This window comes from Ipomoea nil, unplaced genomic scaffold (genome assembly GCF_001879475.1).
Source record: "Ipomoea nil cultivar Tokyo-kokei standard unplaced genomic scaffold, Asagao_1.1 scaffold2036, whole genome shotgun sequence".
Classification (NCBI taxonomy): Eukaryota; Viridiplantae; Streptophyta; class Magnoliopsida; order Solanales; family Convolvulaceae; genus Ipomoea; species Ipomoea nil.
In genome coordinates, this window is record NW_017618464.1 from 3,029,973 (window position 1) to 3,050,474 (window position 20,502).

A 20,502-nucleotide genomic window follows, 5' to 3' on the forward strand; every position below is an offset into this window, starting at 1 on the left:
ACAAACATACAGACATGGATACCAACCAAAGAGCTGCCATGTTTGTGTTTATCACTTGCTCTGCATTTCTCGTCCTCTCTTCTCCGCCCTTAGCCGCCGCCGAATGCATAAGAAACCCCGTTATCTTCAACTTCGGCGACTCCAACTCAGACACCGGCGGTTATCCCGCCGCGCACGGCAACATTTTCGGATACCCCGACGGTCGTACGTTCTTCCACCGATCTTCCGACCGACTCTGCGATGGACGTTTGATTATCGATTTCCTATGTAAGGAACAACATTTTCATTTATTTTATCATGTGTTTAAAAACTAGGAAAATAACTTCTAGAAAATATTTCATGGAGGTTTCATTTTTTAGAAAATAGTTTCGTTTTCATAAACGATTGTGGTCATTTTTGGTTTGTGGAAAATGTTCCGTCAAATTTTGACAGAAGTCATTTTTCTCTAAAATAGTCATATTTTTCAAGTTAACGGAAAATGCTTTCCGTTAAATTAATTTTCCTAACACATCCAGACACTAGAACCCGAAAAATGATTTTCAAAAATAATTTTTCGAATATCCAAAGACACCCTAAATTTACTTTTCCAATGTAAGTTCCATCATCATATCGCAAACTAAACTACGGTAATCTAAATTTATTTAAATATAGAATTTATTTTTATACAAAAAAAAAAGAATATTTCCTGATTTATTTTCACGTGTTTTTACGTACAGTATCCCCGTGAACTCTTACCTCTGCAGTTTATTTAAAATTATTAAGCAAAAAAAAAAAAAAAAAGAGTACTAAAACGAAACGAAAAACAAGGAAATGTCACGGAGATAGATGTTGGATTCGTTTTATGGCTGTTTAATTAATAAAAATAATTAAAATTTATTAGGTATAATGATGTAGACTGATGCATATTCACAGGTGAAAATGTGAAGGCAGACTACTTGTCTCCATATTTGGAAGCGCTTACCCCAAGTTTCAAAAATGGAGTTAATTTTGCAATAGGTGGCTCACAGACACTTCCTAAATTTGTTCTTTTCAGTTTGAGCACTCAACTTCTTCAATTCAACCGTTTTCGCACCCGTTCTCTTGAATTTCACTCAAAAGGTATTTTAATTTTAATAGACAAAAATTTTATAATCTAGTGATATATGTACAATATTTTTTTTAAAAAATAAAAGTTCTCGAATTGATTTGGTTACCATTAAATTAAAATCCAATAAAATAGGGACGAACGGCATGCTTGGAGAAGAGGACTTTGAGAATGCATTATATATGATAGACATAGGGCAAAATGATATTGCGGGTGCCTTTTCCTACCTCTCTAAAGCTCAAGTCATTGAAAAAATTCCTTCTTTCATTTCTGAAATCAAAGATGCTGTTTGGGTATGCCCAATTCTTTCTTCTTCTTTCTTATTTCTTTTCCAATAATATATGCTATGTGATCAAATTATTATTATTATTATTATTATTATTATTATTATTATTATTATTATTATTATTATTATTATTATTATTATTATTATTATTATTATTATTATTATTATTATTATAATATAGGCAATATACAAAGTTGGTGGGAGGAAATTTTGGGTGCACAACACTGGACCAGTGGGTTGTCTACCTCGGACTCTTGCAACAACAAAAGTGAGAGATCCGAATACTGAATTTGAAGAAACTGGCTGTATCAAGTCTCTGAATGAAGCTGCACAAGAATTCAACGTTAAACTTAGTGATCTTTGTGAAGAATTGAGACATGAAATGAAGGATGCTACTATTGTGTATGTGGATATTTACACCATTAAGTACAACCTCATCTCCAACTCTGCCATCTACGGTAATCTTTCTCCATGCACTATTATAAGTTATTCTATTTTATTTTTGAAAGGATAAGTTATTCTATTTATATTTCTCTTATCTCACGTTAATGCGTCATAAAAATAATAAAAAATTAAATATTTAACTCTCTATTGTTAGGGTTTAGCCGTTTTAGCTTGAGTTATTATTTTCAATTGTTTCAAATTTTTACAATTTTGACAAGTTTAAAGAAACTTAGTTAAGGTTGAGAAAGCATGTGTGCAACAAGATAAAATAATATAAGATTTCTTAAAATAATCTTAATGATGTGCATGCTTTCTTAGCTCTAACAAAATTTCTTCAAACCGTCGTCATAGCAGGGCTAAATTAAAATTATAATGATTGATTGGCCCTCTCGGGGTCGAACCCATTACACAGGATCTTATTAGTGCAATTTACCTCTTGTGTATGATTAGTAAGCTATTATACGAGAGCGACGTTTGTCTACTGTACACCTTCTCGAGTGGTGGTTGCAAGTTTCCTTCATCACCCAACAAAAATATGATAATTAGGAATATATAAATGAAAGTGATATTTGCTCACCCACGATAATTAGTGACTAAAATGACTAAACACTAACCGGGCGTTTGGTTGGAGGGGGGGAATTATGTGGGAAAGGAATTGTAATTCCATGGGAGTTGAATTACTGGGAATAAAGTGGGAATTTAAATTCTAGTGTTTGGTTGACAGGAATAGAATTACTGGGAATTTCAATTCCAATGTTTGGTATACATGGAAATTGAAAGGGAATAAGTAGTATAAAGTCAAAAATGTCCATTATTGTTGTTAGACATTAATTTTAGGTTAAAAAAAAAGTGGTAATTTTGACTCATCACTAACTTTTTTTTCCCAGGAATTAAAATCCCATGGGGGGACATGGGATTTTAATTCCATGAAAATGGGAAAATTGCAATTCCATGGAATTGCAAATCCCTCCAACCAAACTACGGAATTTAATGGCCTTTGGAATTAGGTGGGAATTAAGTGGGAAGGGAATTTAAAACCCCTCCAACCAAACGCCCTGTAACAGTTGAAAAGTTAAAATCACACTTTTCTCTAAAGTAAAAATACTTTTTTTGTCTTTGTCAAATGTCAAATAATGAACCGTACCACATGCGTTTACACCTCATGTCAAGTTTAACAAGTAGACTTTATATATAACGTTTTATATCGGATTTAAATAATTTTATGTTTTGATTAAAATGAATATATAGGGTTTGAGAATCCATTAATGGCATGTTGCGGAGGTGGTGGTGCACCATACAATGCCAACATATCGTGTGGACAGAGTGGGTTTAGCGTATGCAAGGATGGGTCGAAATATATAAGCTGGGACGGAGTGCATTACACGGAGGATGCAAATGCAATGGTGGCTGCCAGTGTTCTATCTACAAATTATTCAACTCCTCCATTCAACTTTGACTACTTTTGTTCCACTAATTCCTAATTGCGCTATCAGATCAGATCAGCTCCCACACCGTACAACTGCACTTCAAGATTTGTGTTGTTCTGAAATAATCGCAATGGTTAATTAGTTGGATGTGTAATCAAAGTTTGAGATGTCTCAATGGGGAATATAATTATTTGCATTTAATTATTTTAGCATAAATCAATTTTATTCTAAGGAATATATATGCTATGATTCTTCACTCTGGTAATGCAATCCGTTATTCACTAAACATTAACTATAACAATTTGATCAAGTTGTCAAACCGTTAAAGTTGGATAAATTCATAGAAAAAAATGAATTTGTTTGTTCAACTTAGAATAAACGAATCCATTGAGGATCCGTTTGGAAAGCAGGAAAATGCTTTCTCAAAAATGAGTCATCATTTTTTAGAAAACATTTTTCTTTTTAGTGTTTGGTTGCATTATGAAAAACTATCTTGTGTGTTTGGATCATTTTTTAGAAAATGAGTAGAATTATATAATTAAACATTTTAATTATTTTATTTAGAATATAAAAATATTTATAATAATATTAAATATAATTTTATTCATTAATATATATATATATATATATATATATATATATATATATATATATATATATATATATATATATATATATATATATATATATATATATATATATATATATATATATATATAGAGAGAGAGAGAGAGAGAGAGAGAGAGAGAGAGAGAGAGAGAGAGAGAGAGAGAGAGAGAGAGAGAGAGAGAGAGAGAGAGAGAGAGAGAGAGAGAGAGAGATAGAGTTGAGTTCAAATGAGGACCACTATATTATAGAGGACTGTGCAGACTGGTATAGTCGTGTGCCATTATTCTGTATATCGTGTGTCTGGCCTAATGTAGATGTGTGCCACAGTTTGTATGTCGTGTGTATAGGTTTGTTAATTAACAGAGTCTGGGTTCGAAACTTGATGTTTACATGTATTCTTGTGTGCCATTGTGTATTAAATTGTGTGCATGATACTAATTTATTGTGTGCCCGTAATAAGTTCGCACAGTCCTCTATATATTGTGGGCAACATCCTGAATGGATTGTGTGACACGCTATATGATGTATATCGAAAGATAAGTACATCAAAAGCGTTGTGGGAAGCTTTGGATCATAAATACCGAAGTGAGGATGCCAGCTCAAAGAAATTTGTGGTTAGCCGATTCCTCGACTTCAAAATGATTGATTCAAAAACCGTGCTAAGTCAAGTAGAAGATTTGCAATTAATCTTTGATGAGATCCGTGACGAGGGCATGGTGCTAAGTGAAGCCTTCCAAGTAGGATCTGTGATCCATTTGTTGCCTCCAGGTTGGAAGGACTTCAAGAACTACCTTAAGCATAAGCGAAAGGAGATGAATCTGGAGGACCTGATCCAGCGACTCAGGATTGAGGAAGGGAACAGGACGAATGATAGGAAAGTTCCTATCATTGTTGGCGCTAAGACCAACGTTGTGGAGCACGGTAAGAGCTCCAAGAGGAACAAGAAGGACAAGCGAAAGCTAGGTCCGAAAGGTGGCGTTACCAAGAACAAGTTTCCTGGTAAATGCTACAATTGTGGCAAGCATGGCCACAGAGCATCTGAATACAAGGCTCCAAGGAAGAAGAACAAGAGTTCTGAAGCCAATGTTGTTGGAGATAGCAGTCAAAAGGAGGTCGAGATTAGCCTTTCGGCTATGGTGACCGAGGTGAACCTCGTGAAGGCATGAGCAAGGTGGTTCTGAAGATGACTTCCGGGAAGGAACTGACGTTGAACAACGTGCTGTACGTTCCAGAGCTGAGGAAGAATCTTGTGTCTGGCTCACTATTGAACAAGCATGGCTTTCGCATGGTGTTCGAGTCAGACAAAGTAGTTTTGTCCAAGTTAGGGATGTTTGTTGGTAAAGGATATGTAACTGATGGGCTCTTTAAGCTCAGTGTAATTCCTATTATCAATAAAAACAAAGTTAATTCTGTTTACTTGCTTGAGTCTTCCAATTTGTGGCATGGTAGACTAGGTCATGTTAATTTTAATTCTATGCGTAGATTAATTAGCATGGACCATATTCCTAATTTTCAAATTGACACAAATAACAAGTGTGAAATTTGTGTTGAGGCAAAACTGACGAAAGTACCTTTCAAATCGGTTGAAAGGGAAACTGAACCACTAGAATTAATCAATAGTGATTTGTACGATTTTAGATCGATACAAACGAGAGGTGGTAATAAGTATTTTATCACATTTATCGACGATAGCACACGATACTGCTATGTGTATTTGCTTAAAAGCAAAGATGAAGCCGTTGATAAATTCATTCTTTATAAGAATGAAGTGGAAAACCAACTTAATCGAAGAATTAAGAAGGTTAGAAGCGATAGAGGTGGTGAGTACGAAGCACCGATTGGTGACTTCTGTGCAAGTGTAGGTATAATACACAAACGTACGGCACCTTACTCACCTCAATCGAATGGTGTTGCCGAACGAACGAATCGTACATTGAAAGACATGATGAATGCGATGCTTATAAGTTCGGGCCTACCTCAAGATGCGTGGGGTGAGGCGATTTTGACAAGTAATTACCTTTTGAATAAGGTACCCCGCAAGAAGCTCGATAAGACTCCTTATGAGCTGTGGAACGGTAGGAAACCTTCCTACTAGTACCTGAAAGTGTGGGGGTGTCTTGCCAAAGTTTTGGTGCCAACACCTAAGAAAATAAAGATAGGTCCTAAGACAGTGGACTGTATCTTTATTGGCTATGCACATAATAGTAGTGCTTATCGGTTCTTAGTACATGAGTCCCATAATCCGGATGTACACGAGAACACGATAATAGAATCAAGGAATGCATATTTCTTCGAAAATATACTTTCTTGTAGGTCCAACGAGGGACCAAGTACGTCAAAACGAACGTTTGACGAAACTATGGATAATGATAATGGGGAATCTGAGAAAGAACCCGAGCTCGAGCCGAGACGCACTAAGCGGGCGAGAGTTGGAAAATCATTCGGTCCTGATTTTCTAACTTACTTGTTAGAGTATGATTCGGGTACTCTAACTTGTTTATTAGAAAATGAACCCGATTTTCTATCTTGTTTGATAGAGAATGAGCCTCGAACGTATGTAGATTCTATCCTATAGAATCACACTTGGGAACTTGTTAATCTTCCTCCGGGTAGTAAACCCTTAGGATCCAAGTGGGTCTTTAAAAGGAAGATGAATCCGGAAGGTTCCATCGAGAAGTATAAGGCTAGGTTTGTAATCAATGGTTACAGGCAACGCGAGGGCCTCGATTACTTCGACACGTATTCTCCCGTGACGAGAATAAACTCCATAAGGATGATACTTGCCATAGCCGCGCCGCGGAACTTGGAAGTTCATCAAATGGATGTGAAAACCGCTTTCTTAAATGGCGAATTAGATGAGGAAATCTATATGGAACAACCTGAAGGGTTCGTGGTTCCGGGCCAAGAAAGGAGGTGCAGCCGTTGCATGGAAATCCTCTAAGCAAACTGTGATAGCTAGATCCACGATGGAATCTGAGCTGATAGCCTTGGACAAAGGTTGTGAAGAGGCTGAATGGCTATGCCATTTTATAGAGAATATTCCTAATTGGGAAAGACCGGTACCTCCAATATGCTTGTGTGCATTGCATAGTCAAGCCACAATTGGAAGAGTACAGAGTCATATGTATAATGGTAAGTCTAGACATGTGCGTCGTAGACATAATACAATTAGACAACTACTCACAACTGGTGTTGTCTCGATCGACTACGTAAAGTCAAAAGACAATATAGCGGATCCGCTGACCAAAGGGTTAGGCAAAGAAGTTGTGGAGAAGTTGACACGAGGAATGGGTCTAATGCCCTTGGACTAAAAAGTTCTATAGTGGATACCCAACCTAGCTGGCACCTAGGTTCAATGGGACAACTAAATTATGGAATAGAGCGGGTCACTATGGGGGTCTCGGACTCCCTACCACTCCTCGTTAAAACAGTGACTCCCGCACGAGGCTAGCATTTTAAATGGTTTAATGATTCTTGAGTATTCGGGATACTCGAGAAAGAATCACCTATGTTAGAGAGAAGTGAGGGTCGCTTCAAAGGAAAATGGTTGGACAACAATTCTTTAGAAACTCTCGTAGAACCAGGAACGGTGACTCACGACCAAAACGGGCACACTTGTGAGAGCAAGAGCATGTTTGGGAGACTCCTGTGTGAGATATGTCATCGTCTACACAAACGCAGTCGGTTCAAAGACATCACGTTCTACCGTACAGCTAGTAGAGTAAACATGTCTTCACAAGGGAAGGTTCAAAGGGTATAGTGACTCCCTACCTATCCTATGCAGGGATCGACCGTTTGAACACAGTTGTTTCCGATTTGAAAATACCCCGAAAATCAATTTTCATTCATGTGGGGGATTGTTGGAAAAAATATCTTAAAATGGCATGTTAAGTGGCTGTTTTGTGGTACAATTTTCAGTGGGGTCCACTTCCGATTTGGGTCGGGTCAAAGTGGATTCGGGTACTTCTTAGTGAGACGAAGAGATTGATATATTGTACGCTCAAAACGGATAATGGGTGAATGAGATATTGATTCTCAAAGTAGACCCATTTGAGTTGGAAAATAAAGGGAAAAAGTGAGTTTTTGTCCCACATTGGTTTGGAAAGAGGATTTGCCCCCCTTATATACAAGAGCTCTTTTGAAACTTGTAAATTGTATAGTATAGAGGCTTTCTCGCGCGCGCGTAGGGTGAGGGGGTGCAAATCACATTCCAACTAGACGAGATTGAAAAAAGGCTTGTGCGCCGGCACCTGCGAGCACAAATGTCGTCCGTAAATTGACATGCCTTGTAAGCTAAGTTATGCCATATTTCGGTATCATTCTCCAATTTAGCCACACAATATTGTTTCTTGTTTCGTGAAATGAAACTAAAACAATATTGCAATACAGTTTCTTAAGTTTCGTGAAATGGTTTAAGTTTCGTGAAATGGTGAAATGGTTTCACCTTGGCCGAAAGTGGTGGTTTCGGCCTGATGGCCAAAAGTGGTAGTTTCGGCTTGATGGCCGAAACTACCTAGGCCGAAAGTTCGGCCTTGTCATGGCCGAACTGAAGCTTCTGTTTGTGACTGTTGGAATTTAATTCAGCTGTTACAGAGTTAATTCTTTGAAATTAATCTCAATTTTAAATTTTGAATTAAAATTCATGTTAATGGTTGCCGTTACAGGAGTTGTAGGGGTGTCTTTAAATGCCAAATTAAAAGCTACTTAATCCTTCAACCCTATATAAGAGAAGATAGAGGCAGCATAATTTTTACACACAGAAAAATAGAACACGAAAGTTCTATCTTTTTAGCCTCAAAACTCGCTGCTTCTACTCTTTCTTGGCTTCCTATGTTCATAGCCTTGTCTTGCTCGCCGGATTCTTTGTTTGAATGCTCAAACACTGAATCATAGCAAGTTTTATCCTGGGAAGCCTAGGCCACAACGCTCCTAACATCCTTGGGAGGTGACAAATAAGGTTTTAAGGAAAGAGTGATTGCTTGACTCTTGCAAAAACCCAACACCAAACACTAGCCAAATTCTCCATCTTTCTTTCCCTTCGTTTACCAAAAAATAATAATCTTATTTTATTTGATTATTATTTGTTTTCTACCCACGGTTCCAACAAAAGTTTCATCTCTGTGACCAGTTGAGCTGCCCATGAGAATTATATATAAATACTATTCTTCCAACAAGGCTGAACCCCAACCTTAAAATATATAAATACTATTAATCCTATTACATGTAGTATCTGTTTATATAATTTATAAGTATTAGAATTTCCTGGTAGTGAATGCTAGTTTAGCGGGGAGTGTTTGTTGGGAATTGGGATCTCTCTTTTTTTTTTTCTTTTTTTTCTTTTTCTTTAATCTTGATCTCAAGGGAAATTAATTTGATTTAATTGTTGGGCTAAGTTTATTGGGCTTGTAGATTTGTTTGAGCTTCCGGAGCAATTGGGTTTTGTCAATCGTTATACCCTACACCACGGCGCGCGTAATATTGTGCACCGCGCGCCTCCCAAAACGACGTTGTTTTGGGGTCGTTTTGGGAGGCGCGGTAGGAAGTTGCTGTGATTATGTATATTTGTTCACACAATTATGTATATTTGTTCATACAATTATGTATATTTGTTTATACAGTTATGTACATTTTTTATACAATTATGTACATTCTTTTTATACAATTATGTACATCCGAATCAGAAAATTTGTGTGTATTATGTTAGGAGTTGATGTGTACTATGTTAAGAGTTGATGTGTATTATGTATTATGTTAGATTATGTGTATTATCTTTTAAAAAGAGTATGTATATTTTGTTATATAATTATGTACATTCATGTATACAATTATGTGTATTCTAGTATAACATTATGTACATTTTTTAACAGGGTTTTTTTTTAAAGAAAAAATAACTGCCATACACTGGGGCGGGAAATTAAAAAAAAAAAAAAAAAAAAAAAAAAAAAAAAAAAAAAAAAAAAAAAACGACGTCATTTTGCATCTGGGCGCACAGTGCAACGCGCGCCGTGGTGTAGGATATAAATTGCCGTGTTTTGTATCATTATTCAATCACCGTTATTTGTTAGACGTAAATTATTCTGTGAACCATGGTCCATGCAATAATGATTGATGAGTTTAAACAATCATTATTGTGTGGACCATATTTTGTACACTGTAAAATAATATACATTCAGTATAAAAATAATGTATTTTTAATATATTAAAAATGTACATTGTATTTAAAAGATGTACATTATTTGTGTACTGAGTGTACATTATATTGTATAATGTACATTCAGTACACAAATAATGTACATTTTGTATATTAAAAATGTACTTTTTGTTATGGCGTATACATCACTGTGTGGACTATGGTCCACAAAATAATTTGCCGAGTTTAAAGACGTAATTTATGAGGAATTAAATAAATAAATAAAAATAAATAAAACGACAGGGTGGCCGCCCCTTTGTTTTTTAAATTTTTATTAAAATTTATTAAAATTTATTTAAAAATTATTAAGAATACTAACTCAGCTACCACGTAAGCAGGTAACCTGTTATCAGATGAAATTGTACGTTTTTGGAGTGTTTAGTGGTCTAATTGTATTTTTTTTTCCTTCAGTGGCCTAATTGCATTTTCAGGTTACGTTCCGTGGTCAATTTGAACCTTATTCCTATTAATTTTAAATGACTAGGAAAACTCACAATCACTACACACAATCCTTAGCACTTTCCTGCATCATCCAAAATAAATAAATAAATAAAAAGAGTAGAAACAATAATCAATAAAACCCGATTTAATAACCAATTTAATCATCGACTATAGTGATTTTTATTGATTTAGTCCTAAATGACTTTTGTACTTTATTAGGTCATCGACTTCGATAATTTTACCTAATTTAGTCCTCGGCTATTAGAGTCAAGGACCAAATTGATAAAATCACTATAATCGAGGATTAAATTAGGTAAGACTACTATAGTCGAAGACTAACTTGAATAAAACTACTATAGTCGATAATTATAGCCATCAAAACTGGCTTAGCCCGCCCCGCCCCGCCTCGCGAAAAGGGCGGGTTGGACTTTATTTTTTAGGCCCGTATTTTGGCGGACTTCTTAGTCTGCCCACGCCTAACCCGCGGGCTTTGGCGGGGTGGGATTAGTGGGTCGACGCGGGCCCGCCAAATTATATATATATATATATATATATATATATATATATATATATATATATATATATATATATATATATATATATATATATATATATATATATATATATATATATATATATATATATATATATATATATATATATATATATATATATATATATATATTAACGGCGTGATCTCGCGCGAATGGCCGCCAGATGCGAAATGCGAACCAATCAACGCGCGCCACGTGTCCTACTGTTACCTACAGTTTATATATATAAATTAGTATATTACTTAAATGTATTTAGTATGGGGGGAGACCGTTACTATAAGTTTGGGGAAAAGATTGAGCAGCTCCGGAAACGACAAGATCAACTCAAGGGATGTACTGATCACGCATCCCTGGATGAGTATAACCGCCTAGAAACGGACTTATGCAGAGTGGAGATGCAGGAGGATGCATACTGGAAGCAGAGGGCCAAACAGCACTCGCTCAAGGATGCTGATGCCAACACGAAGTTTTATCACAGGTATGCCTCGAATCGAAGGAATAAGAATACTTTAATTAAAATTATGGATAGTCGTGGTGAATGGGTGGAAGGGGATGATATGGCGAGTGTGGTTCTGGATTATTTTAAGCACATTTTTACAACTAGTAATCCCATGAATGGTGATCTGATTTATAGCAATATTACTCCACGAGTAACTCAGGCACAAAATGAGTTATTAATGCGGCCCTTTGAGGTTGGTGAGGTGAAAGATGCTCTCTTTGAAATGTGTCCTGATAAGGCACCAGGTCCGGATGGGATGAACCCGGGTTTTTACCAGAGTTTTTGGGATATTGTGGGAGGTGATATTTCGGCCTTTATTATAAGTTGTCTGAATGTAGGCTCATTACCACCTGGTCTGAATAATACCGATGTCGTGTTAATTCCTAAGAAAGATGTTCCTGAGCAGGTCTCTGATTTGAGACCAATTGCGCTTAGCAATGTAATTTATAGGATTATGGCCAAAATGATTACCCGGAGGATGAAGCCCCTAATGGATAGTATTATATCTGAGTCCCAGAGTGCATTTATACCAGGCAGGTTGATAACGGATAATATTTTGATTGCCTCAGAGGTAGGCCATTATTTGAACAGGAAACAGTGTGGAGCAGTTGGTTGGAGTGCCTTAAAGCTAGATATGGCAAAGGCCTATGATCGGATGCAGTGACCTTTTTTGAAAGGTATGATGGTGGCCTTGGGATTTAATGATAAGTGGATTGATCTTATTATGATGTGTGTTACGACGGTATCCTATAATTTCCTGGTAAATGGGACACGTAGTGATTCACTAATACCAACTAGGGGTTTAAGACAGGGGGATCCATTATCTCCGTATCTTTTTATAATTTGTGCTGAAGGGCTCTCTATGTTGTTACAACAAGCACAAGGAAGGGGTTTAATACATGGATGCAGAGTAGCAATGGGTGCTTCGCCTATCTCACATCTTTTCTTTGCTGATGATAGCTTATTATTTTTTAAAGCAACTGTGCAGGAGGCAAATGAAATTAAAGGATGCCTGGCTCTATATGAAAATCTGTCTGGACAGGCTATTAATTACCATAAATCCAGTATATGCTATAGTAAGAATACGATGGAGGTGGTCAAGGAAAATGTGGCGCAAGTTTTGGGTGTGATCCAGGCTCCTAACTATGGGAAGTACCTTGGGTTGCCATCATTTATTGGAAGAAATAAGAAAGCGGCGTTTGCTTATATAGAAGACAAGATCAGACAGAGAATAGGATCTTGGAATAAGAAACTATTGTCGCAGGCAGGAAAAGAGGTCTTATTGAAAAGTGTGGCCCAGGCTATGCCTACTTTCTCAATGAGTGTTTTCTTATTGCCTACTGCTATCTGTACGGCTATTGAGAGGTTGATGAATAGGTATTGGTGGGGCTCAGGGACTGACCAGAGAATCCATTGGAAAGCCTGGGATAAGTTATATATTCCAAAGAAGTATGGTGGATTGGGCTTTAAAGATCTAAGAGCTTTCAATGTGGCACTATTGGGAAAGCAAACTTGGAGACTGTTAACCAATACAGATTCTCTAGTTTCTAAAGTTTATAAGGCAAAATATTATCCGAACCAACCTTTTACTGATGCGATTCTTGGGAACAACCCAAGTCACTGTTGGCGAAGCATTATGGCGGCTAAGGGTTTAATTTGTAGTGGGGTAAGAAGACGAATTGGGAACGGAGTTTCTACCTCGGTATGGGGACACCCATGGTTGCAAGATGAAGATGACCCCATGATCCAAACAGAAATGCCACCCCAACTGAGCAATGCCAGGGTAATCAATTTAATTGACCAGGATACAGGCACTTGGGATTATGATCTGCTTACTGATATTTTTGAGCCCAATGATGTGGCTAGAATACTAAAAATACCAATCTCCCCAGACTATGATGATATGTGGTACTGGCATGGCGACCCCAAGGGCAACTATACTGTTAAGCATGGGTATAAATGTGTTTCGGGGAATTATGAGAATGTGGAGAGTGGGGGTTTCACGAAATGGCTAACATTGTGGAAGCAAAGAATACCACCCAAATGGAAGACTTTATTATGGAGAGCTTTGAGTGATATCCTCCCTACTACCAATAACTTGCTTATAAAGAGAGTAGAGGTTGATCCGGTGTGTGCCATGTGTGGAGTTGCAAATGAGAATATTATGCATGCATTGGTTTTGTGTGACTACGCAAGGACCATTTGGGCACTATCTAACCTTCCATCTATAAATATTGTGACAAATATTTTTTATGAATGGTTTAGTGCAATGTTAAATATTCTAGATTCTGATGGTATTGCCTACGCAGCTGCAATTATTTATCATTTATGGAGGGCTCGGAATGGTGCGGTTCGGGGTGCATATTTGCCCAGACCACGACGATTGCTCGCCGCGGCCCAGGCCGAAATAGCAACATGGCGCCGTGTCCATGCGCCGAGAGGAGGAATGACTGCTGCTGCGCCAACCACCGCCCCATTGCCTACCGCTGCCCACGAAACTGCCGACCAAGCTGCACCAAATCACGGCCCAGCGGCCAATATTACCTACGAAGCCGGCATCCAGTATACGGAGAATCACGCCCCAACACAAATACACCCCAAATGCTATGTCGATGCTGGATATCACCATACGGACAATGCGTCAACGGTAGGAGCAGTATTAATTGGCTCGGATGGTCGATTTATTTCGACATATGCCGCACCTTTGCCACATTGCTTTTCCCCACTAATGGCTGAGGCATATGCTTTAAAGGAGGCTCTATCTTGGCTACGCGACCGTGGAGAACAAAATGTCGAACTTTATACAGATTGCCAGATGCTACAAAGTTACTTAACCACACCGCAACTGATCACACGATCATATGTTGGTTATGCTATTGATGGATGCACGAATTTATTGTCTATGTTTAATTATAGCCACGTTAATTTCATTCCTAGATCGCAGAATTATTAGCGCATAGTTTAGCTTCTACAGCTTTCCAGTATGAAACAACTATGTATTGGGATGTTATCCCACCTGATGCTATTTCAGCTTATCTATGAATACAACCCATTGGTTGACCTTCAAAAAAAAAAAAAAAGAAGTTAAATGTAATTAGTGAATTAGTATATGTAATTATTGTATTGGTATTATTTTACTATTTAGTTTTGGTTTACATTTTACATATATTAATTAGTGTATTATTATATATAATTAGTGTATTAGTATTATTTTAATATACACTTATTACATTTTTATTTAAATTTAAAATATTTAAAATTTGGCAGGCCCCCGCCAAGGCCCGCGGGCTTAAGGCGGGACGGGACGGGGCAACCTCCGTTATACCCGTATTTTGGCTGGTTTTTTAGCTTGCTCCCGCCATATGGCAGGCTTTGGCGGGCCCCGCCCCACCAGCCCGTTTCAATAGTTCTATTTATGATTGACTTGAATATTAATAAATGTGAAATTACCAATCTATCTTAATAAATCACTCAATTTAGGTAAAACAATCAAAATCTAGAACTTAATTAAGTACAACAAATTATTTAGAACTAAATTAAGAAAAATCACTATAATCAATGACTAAATTAAATATTTTTTTTTTATTATAAAGGAAGGGGATACCTACATTTACAATTTACGCCTACTACAAAGCTCAAACTTCAAACCTCCCACATAAAGGATCAAGTGAATACCAATAGACCACAAGCCATTGGTATGCCTAAATTAGATATTACCTCAATAAAACTTGGTTACTTAATTTCTGTTAAAAAACTGAACAAACTAAACAAGTCATAAATAGTTACGGCAGCTTCTCTTTCATTCTTTCCAAAAGGTTGAACCCCAACCCCAAGAGCACTCCACACCCCAGCCCGACAGAGCATCTGGACGGATGTAAATGATAATTCAATTGAACATAAACCACAGAGGCTAGACATTTACTCACTGCGCACAAGGAGCCCCTCACTTCGAGAGGTTGCTCCCACAGCAATTTATATCCTGCACCAGGGCGCGCATTGCGTTGCATTGTGCGCCCTGATGCAAAATGACGTCGTTTCAGATATTTTTTTTTTTGAAATTTCGTTACCCTGTGTTGACGGTTAATTTTCTTTAAAAAAAAATCGCACGTTAAAAAATGTACATAATTTTATACTAAAATACACATAATTGTATACATAAATGTACATAATTCTATAACAAAATACACATATTTTTTAAAAGATAATACATATAATCTAACATAATACATAATATACATAAACTTTTAACATAATAAACATCAACTCTTAACATAATACATATAAATTTCCTGTTTTGGATGTACATAATTGTATAAAATAGATGTACATGATTGTATAAAAGATGTACATAATTGTTAGATGTGGATGGTTTATTGCTGTTTTAACACAGTAGTCCAAGTAGCTTAGTTAAAAACTTGCTCAAGGCATTCTGCATTCTTATTCATACTAACAATGCTTCCTACGGTATATTTTTAAAGTGACCTTATTTCGGAAAACAACTAATTTGACGGATCTAGCATGGGGTTTGGTCTTCGTCGATTCTACAGCCCACTGCCCACGTAGCCACGCCCCAGCCAGCAACTCCATCTTCTCTCTTCATCGCAGCCCATTGCTCCACCGACCACCGTCGTCAGTTCACCATTCGTCCGGCACTCCGGCAAGTCGGCAATAACTTGCAAATGCTATGGTTCGAACCAATCTTCAACCTTTTTCTCTTAATTAGTTAGCCCTAATTCCATAAATGATATTTGATAAATCCCTAATTCCCTAAATCTTCAACCTTCAACCTTTTTTTTTTTTTTTTTTAAATGTATTTTCGTATTCTCTGTATATTGCCTGTATATTCCCCAATTTTTATCAATGATTCCACTATTCCACTGCTCTGCTTCCAGCACTGTATGTCTGTATGCTATTATGTATTAATCTATATACATGTTTTGTGTAGACGTGTAGTAGCATAGTCCACTGCAAGTTATAAATGTCATAATGTATATTAATCCACTGCTTCCAGTATGCTATATAACTGTGAGTTTGATTAGTTTATGATATATATATATATATATATATATATATATATATATATATATATATATATATATATATATATATTGAATTAACTTCCACGTAAGTGTCCCCCGTACGCGGGTAATTAATGTGCGTGAGTTTTGTACTTAAGGTGCGTGAGTCTTGTGCTTAAGGTGCGTGAGGTTTGTGCTTAATGTGCGTGAGTGTGTACTGAGTTTTGTGCTTAGTGTGCGTGAGTTTTGTACTTAAGGTGCGTGAGTGTGTACTTAATGTGAGTTGTTGAAACTTTAAGGTGCATGAGTTTTGTGCTTAATGTGCCTGAGTTTTGTGCTTAAGGTGCGTAAGTTTTGTGCTTAATGTGAGTGGTTGTTGAAACTTAAAAGTGCCTGAATTCTATGCTTAAGGTGCGTGAGGCTTGTCCTTAACGTGCGTGGCCGCGTGGGGTTTGTCCTTAACGTGCGTGGGGTTGTGTTCTTAAGGTGTTCTGTTTGTGTGCTTAATGTGCGTGTGTTTTGTACTTTAAGTGCGTCAGATTAATGCTTAACGTGCGTTCACCCGCACAACCGCACGGGAAGCCCCACCCGCACCTGATCCCTTCCCTATATATATATATATATATATATATAATAGTTTTTGGTTCAATTTGAACCATATTATCAGTGTTTGATATTTTGTTATTGACATTTTTGAATTCATTTGAACTTTGCCCCCACTCAGAAAAATTTCTGGATGTGCTCTTGGACTGCCAATTGGAACCCCTCTATAAGAAAGTGATACAGCTTAAAGCTTTACTACGTTTTATCTCCGGATTTAATGTAGTCTAAATGGCTCTCTATCTAAGAAAGCTTCAAAGGCCACTAAAGCTTAGAGCTTTACAGCTCTCTATTTCGCGGACTGACAGCAATGATAAACTTCTACGCGTTTTCTCCGGCAAATCTGTTGAACCAGATACACAAGCTGCATGTATAGGAGGGCGAAGGAATGACGGACAACAAGTGCGGATTCTTACTTGTCTGATTCATTCCGGTAATCATAGTTGTCTCCATTATAATCGTTACGAAGTTCCATTTGTAAGTGAAAATACCTCAAAGTTGTATAATTACACCGATTTTTATTCAAAAAGAAAATTTCTGGACTTGAAGTACAGAGAATTCTGTAGTGGTGTAGATTCTGGATCTGAGTCAGAGAATCATGACGAAGGTGAAAGTGAGTGTGAGAGTGGATGCATTGAATCGAAAGCGGATCCAAGGGAGGTGGATAGGGTGTGTAAAGTGATTGACGAGTTGTTCTCGCTGGACAGAAATATGGAGGCCATTCTGGATGAATGCGGGATTAATTTGACCCATGATTTGGTGATTGATGTATTGGAGAGATTCAAGCATGCTAGAAAGCCTGCGTTTAGATTCTTTTGTTGGGCTGCGCAGAGGCCAGGATATGTTCATGATTCAAAAACTTATAATGCAATGATGGCAATACTTGGTAAGACTAGGCAGTTTGAGACTATGGTGTCAGTTCTTGAAGAAATGGGTGAGAAGGGATTACTTACGACAGAGACGTTTGTAATTGCAATGAAGGCGTTTGCTGCTGCCAAAGAGAGGAAGAAAGCTGTTGGCATTTTTGAACTGATGAAAAAGTACAAGTTTGAATATGGAGTTGAGACTATCAATTGTTTGCTTGATGCATTGGGAAGGGCAAAGCTTGGAAAAGAAGCACAGGTTTTGTTTGAGAAATTGGAGCATAGGTTTACACCAAATTTGCAGACTTATACTGTTTTGATCAATGGTTGGTGTAAGGTGAAGAAGTTGATGGAGGCTGGGAAGCTGTGGAATGAGATGATTGACAAAGGTTTTAAGCCTGATCTTGTTGCGCATAATATAATGCTAGAAGGGTTATTAAGGTGTCATAAAAGCTCCGATGCAATCAAACTGTTTGAGGTGATGAAAGCAAAGGGTCCATCTCCTAATGCAAGAAGCCATACAATTTTGATCCGATACTTGTGCAAACAAAGGAAGATGGATGAAGCTATTGAGTACTTTGAGGAAATGCTCGGTACTGGATGTGAGCCTGATGTTGCAGTTTATACCTGTTTGATAACAGGGTTTGGCAATATAAAGAAGATGGACCGAGCCTATGCGTTGCTGAAGGAGATGCGGGAGAAAGGGTGTCCAGCCGATGCACAATTATACAATGCCTTGATCAAATTGATGAGTAACCGACGAATGCCTGATGATGCAGTGAGAATATACAAGAAGATGATCCAAAATGGGGTTCAACCAACTATTCACACATATAATATGATGATGAAATCTTTCTTCACGACAAGGAATTATGACCTCGGGTGTGCAGTTTGGGAGGAGATGAACTCCAAAGGATGCTGTCCCGACGAGAATTCTTATACTGTTTTCATTGGAGGGCTTATACGGCAGGGGAGATCAGTTGAGGCTTGTAAATACTTGGAGGAAATGATAGAGAAAGGAATGAGAGCTCCTCAACTTGACTACAATAAATTTGCTGCTGATTTCAGCAGAACTGGAAACCCTGATATATTAGAGGACTTGTCTCATAGGATGAAGTTATCTGGAAAATTTGAGGTCTCAAATCTCTTTGCAAGATGGGTTGAGATGATGAAGAAAAGAGTAAAGAGAAACACCCAATTAACTAATATATGATATCTAGCTAGTCTTTCCTTGTGAACTACAGTATCAATGCCTTGTTTAAGCGGATAAATCACAAAAAAATTCTGAATTTTTCTAACAACTATTATACTAATTTTTTTTTAAAATATTTGAAATCAAGTGAATTGTATTTTTATTTGTTTCATTCTTGAAAATATATTTTTCAATCATTTTTTTTTTTTTTTTTTTTTTTTGTTGATTCAACAAATAGTTGTGTATTCATTTGGCAAATATGAATAGTAGATAAACAAATATTGTTATATATTGTTTGAATGAAAAATATTCTAAAATAATGAAATTTACATATTATATTTTTTAGTTTAATTATTTGCCAAATCTTTTTTAACAACTACTCTAATCTACAACTTTTTTTGGTAAGTACTAATATCTAGTTTTTTAGTTTTGGGAGAAACTGGTTCAATGTCCAGTAATTCCTCACCCAAGCATTCATTCCTCTCCTGACACTTGTATCCCTTTCGAGGTTCCCTCTCGAATGGCATTGTTAACCATATGACACAATCTCTCAATAGAAAGGGATCAGAGATATAGGATCACCTTGGCAAACACCTTGACTGGACTTGAAGTATTTTGAACGATCCCCATCCCACAGAATAGACAGTCGAGCAGTTGTCACACAAGCCATGATATTTCGAATCCAAATTAAATATTGCTTAAACGAGCTTCCTTAAGCGTATCTTGGATGAAGCTAAGTCCCAAGAAAGCCGATCATAAGCTCTCTCCAAGTCAATTTTCACTAACATATAGCCTTTCCTTCCTTTGTAATTCCTCATGAAGTTAAGCACCTTCTAGTATAAGATGATGTTATCCATATTTGCCTTCCCGGAACGAAGCTACTCTGGAAAAGCCGGTCCTACCAGGCTTGGCATAATGGTTTTTGATCTGTTTGACATCACCTTAGTAATAATTTTATAATTCACATTACATAAACTAAGAGGACGGAATTGAGATACTTTCTTCAGAATTTCCACTTTGGGGATCAAGGTTAATAAAGTATCATTGGTGTGGCACAACATAATGGAGACTCAAGGTGTGATAAGGAACTGATATAGATGGAGAGTGGGTAATGGTGACTCTATCAGGGTGTGGAAAGACCATTGATGGCTACCTTAAAATACTTTGTTATGTTAAGCCTTGCTATCTAATGGGATGATATCTTACAATGAATCCCTATTTATAACAAATCCAAGTGAATATTATCATAGATTTGTGTGCCTAAAGATTTACAATTCTTGTTGCAAACATTTAAT

General features: G+C 37.0%; 2 protein-coding genes across 3 annotated transcripts; both read left to right on the forward strand.

Annotated features, from left to right (window-relative positions):
- On the forward strand, nt 1-3,509 carry LOC109147726 (GDSL esterase/lipase LIP-4-like). 2 transcript variants are annotated; one of them, XM_019295377.1, is made up of 6 exons: nt 1-267; nt 913-1,098; nt 1,220-1,377; nt 1,552-1,828; nt 3,063-3,313; nt 3,382-3,509. In XM_019295377.1, exons 1-5 carry the CDS (start codon nt 15-17, stop codon nt 3,293-3,295), a joined length of 1,107 nt encoding a protein of 368 aa, XP_019150922.1. In that variant the 5' UTR covers nt 1-14; the 3' UTR covers nt 3,296-3,313; nt 3,382-3,509. The 2 variants fall into 2 exon arrangements, with proteins under 2 accessions (XP_019150922.1, XP_019150921.1); XM_019295376.1 differs by having other exon boundaries at nt 3,063-3,442.
- A 12,531-nt stretch (nt 3,510-16,040) lies between these two features.
- On the forward strand, nt 16,041-19,354 carry LOC109148231 (pentatricopeptide repeat-containing protein At3g62470, mitochondrial-like). Its single transcript, XM_019296104.1, has 2 exons — nt 16,041-16,221; nt 17,277-19,354. The coding sequence occupies exon 2, from the start codon at nt 17,384-17,386 to the stop codon at nt 19,226-19,228; it is 1,845 nt and encodes a 614-aa protein (XP_019151649.1). The 5' UTR covers nt 16,041-16,221; nt 17,277-17,383; the 3' UTR covers nt 19,229-19,354.
- Nucleotides 19,355-20,502: the final 1,148 nt, after the last annotated feature.

Coding starts and splice junctions, on each gene's coding strand:
- LOC109147726 (XM_019295377.1), top strand. CDS start 15: ATGGATACCAACCAAAGAGCTGCCATGTTTGTGTTTATCACTTGCTCT. Junction 268..912: donor TTTGATTATCGATTTCCTAT/GTAAGGAACAAC, acceptor GCATATTCACAG/GTGAAAATGTGAAGGCAGAC. Junction 1,099..1,219: donor TCTTGAATTTCACTCAAAAG/GTATTTTAATTT, acceptor CCAATAAAATAG/GGACGAACGGCATGCTTGGA.
- LOC109148231 (XM_019296104.1), top strand. CDS start 17,384: ATGGCTCTCTATCTAAGAAAGCTTCAAAGGCCACTAAAGCTTAGAGCT.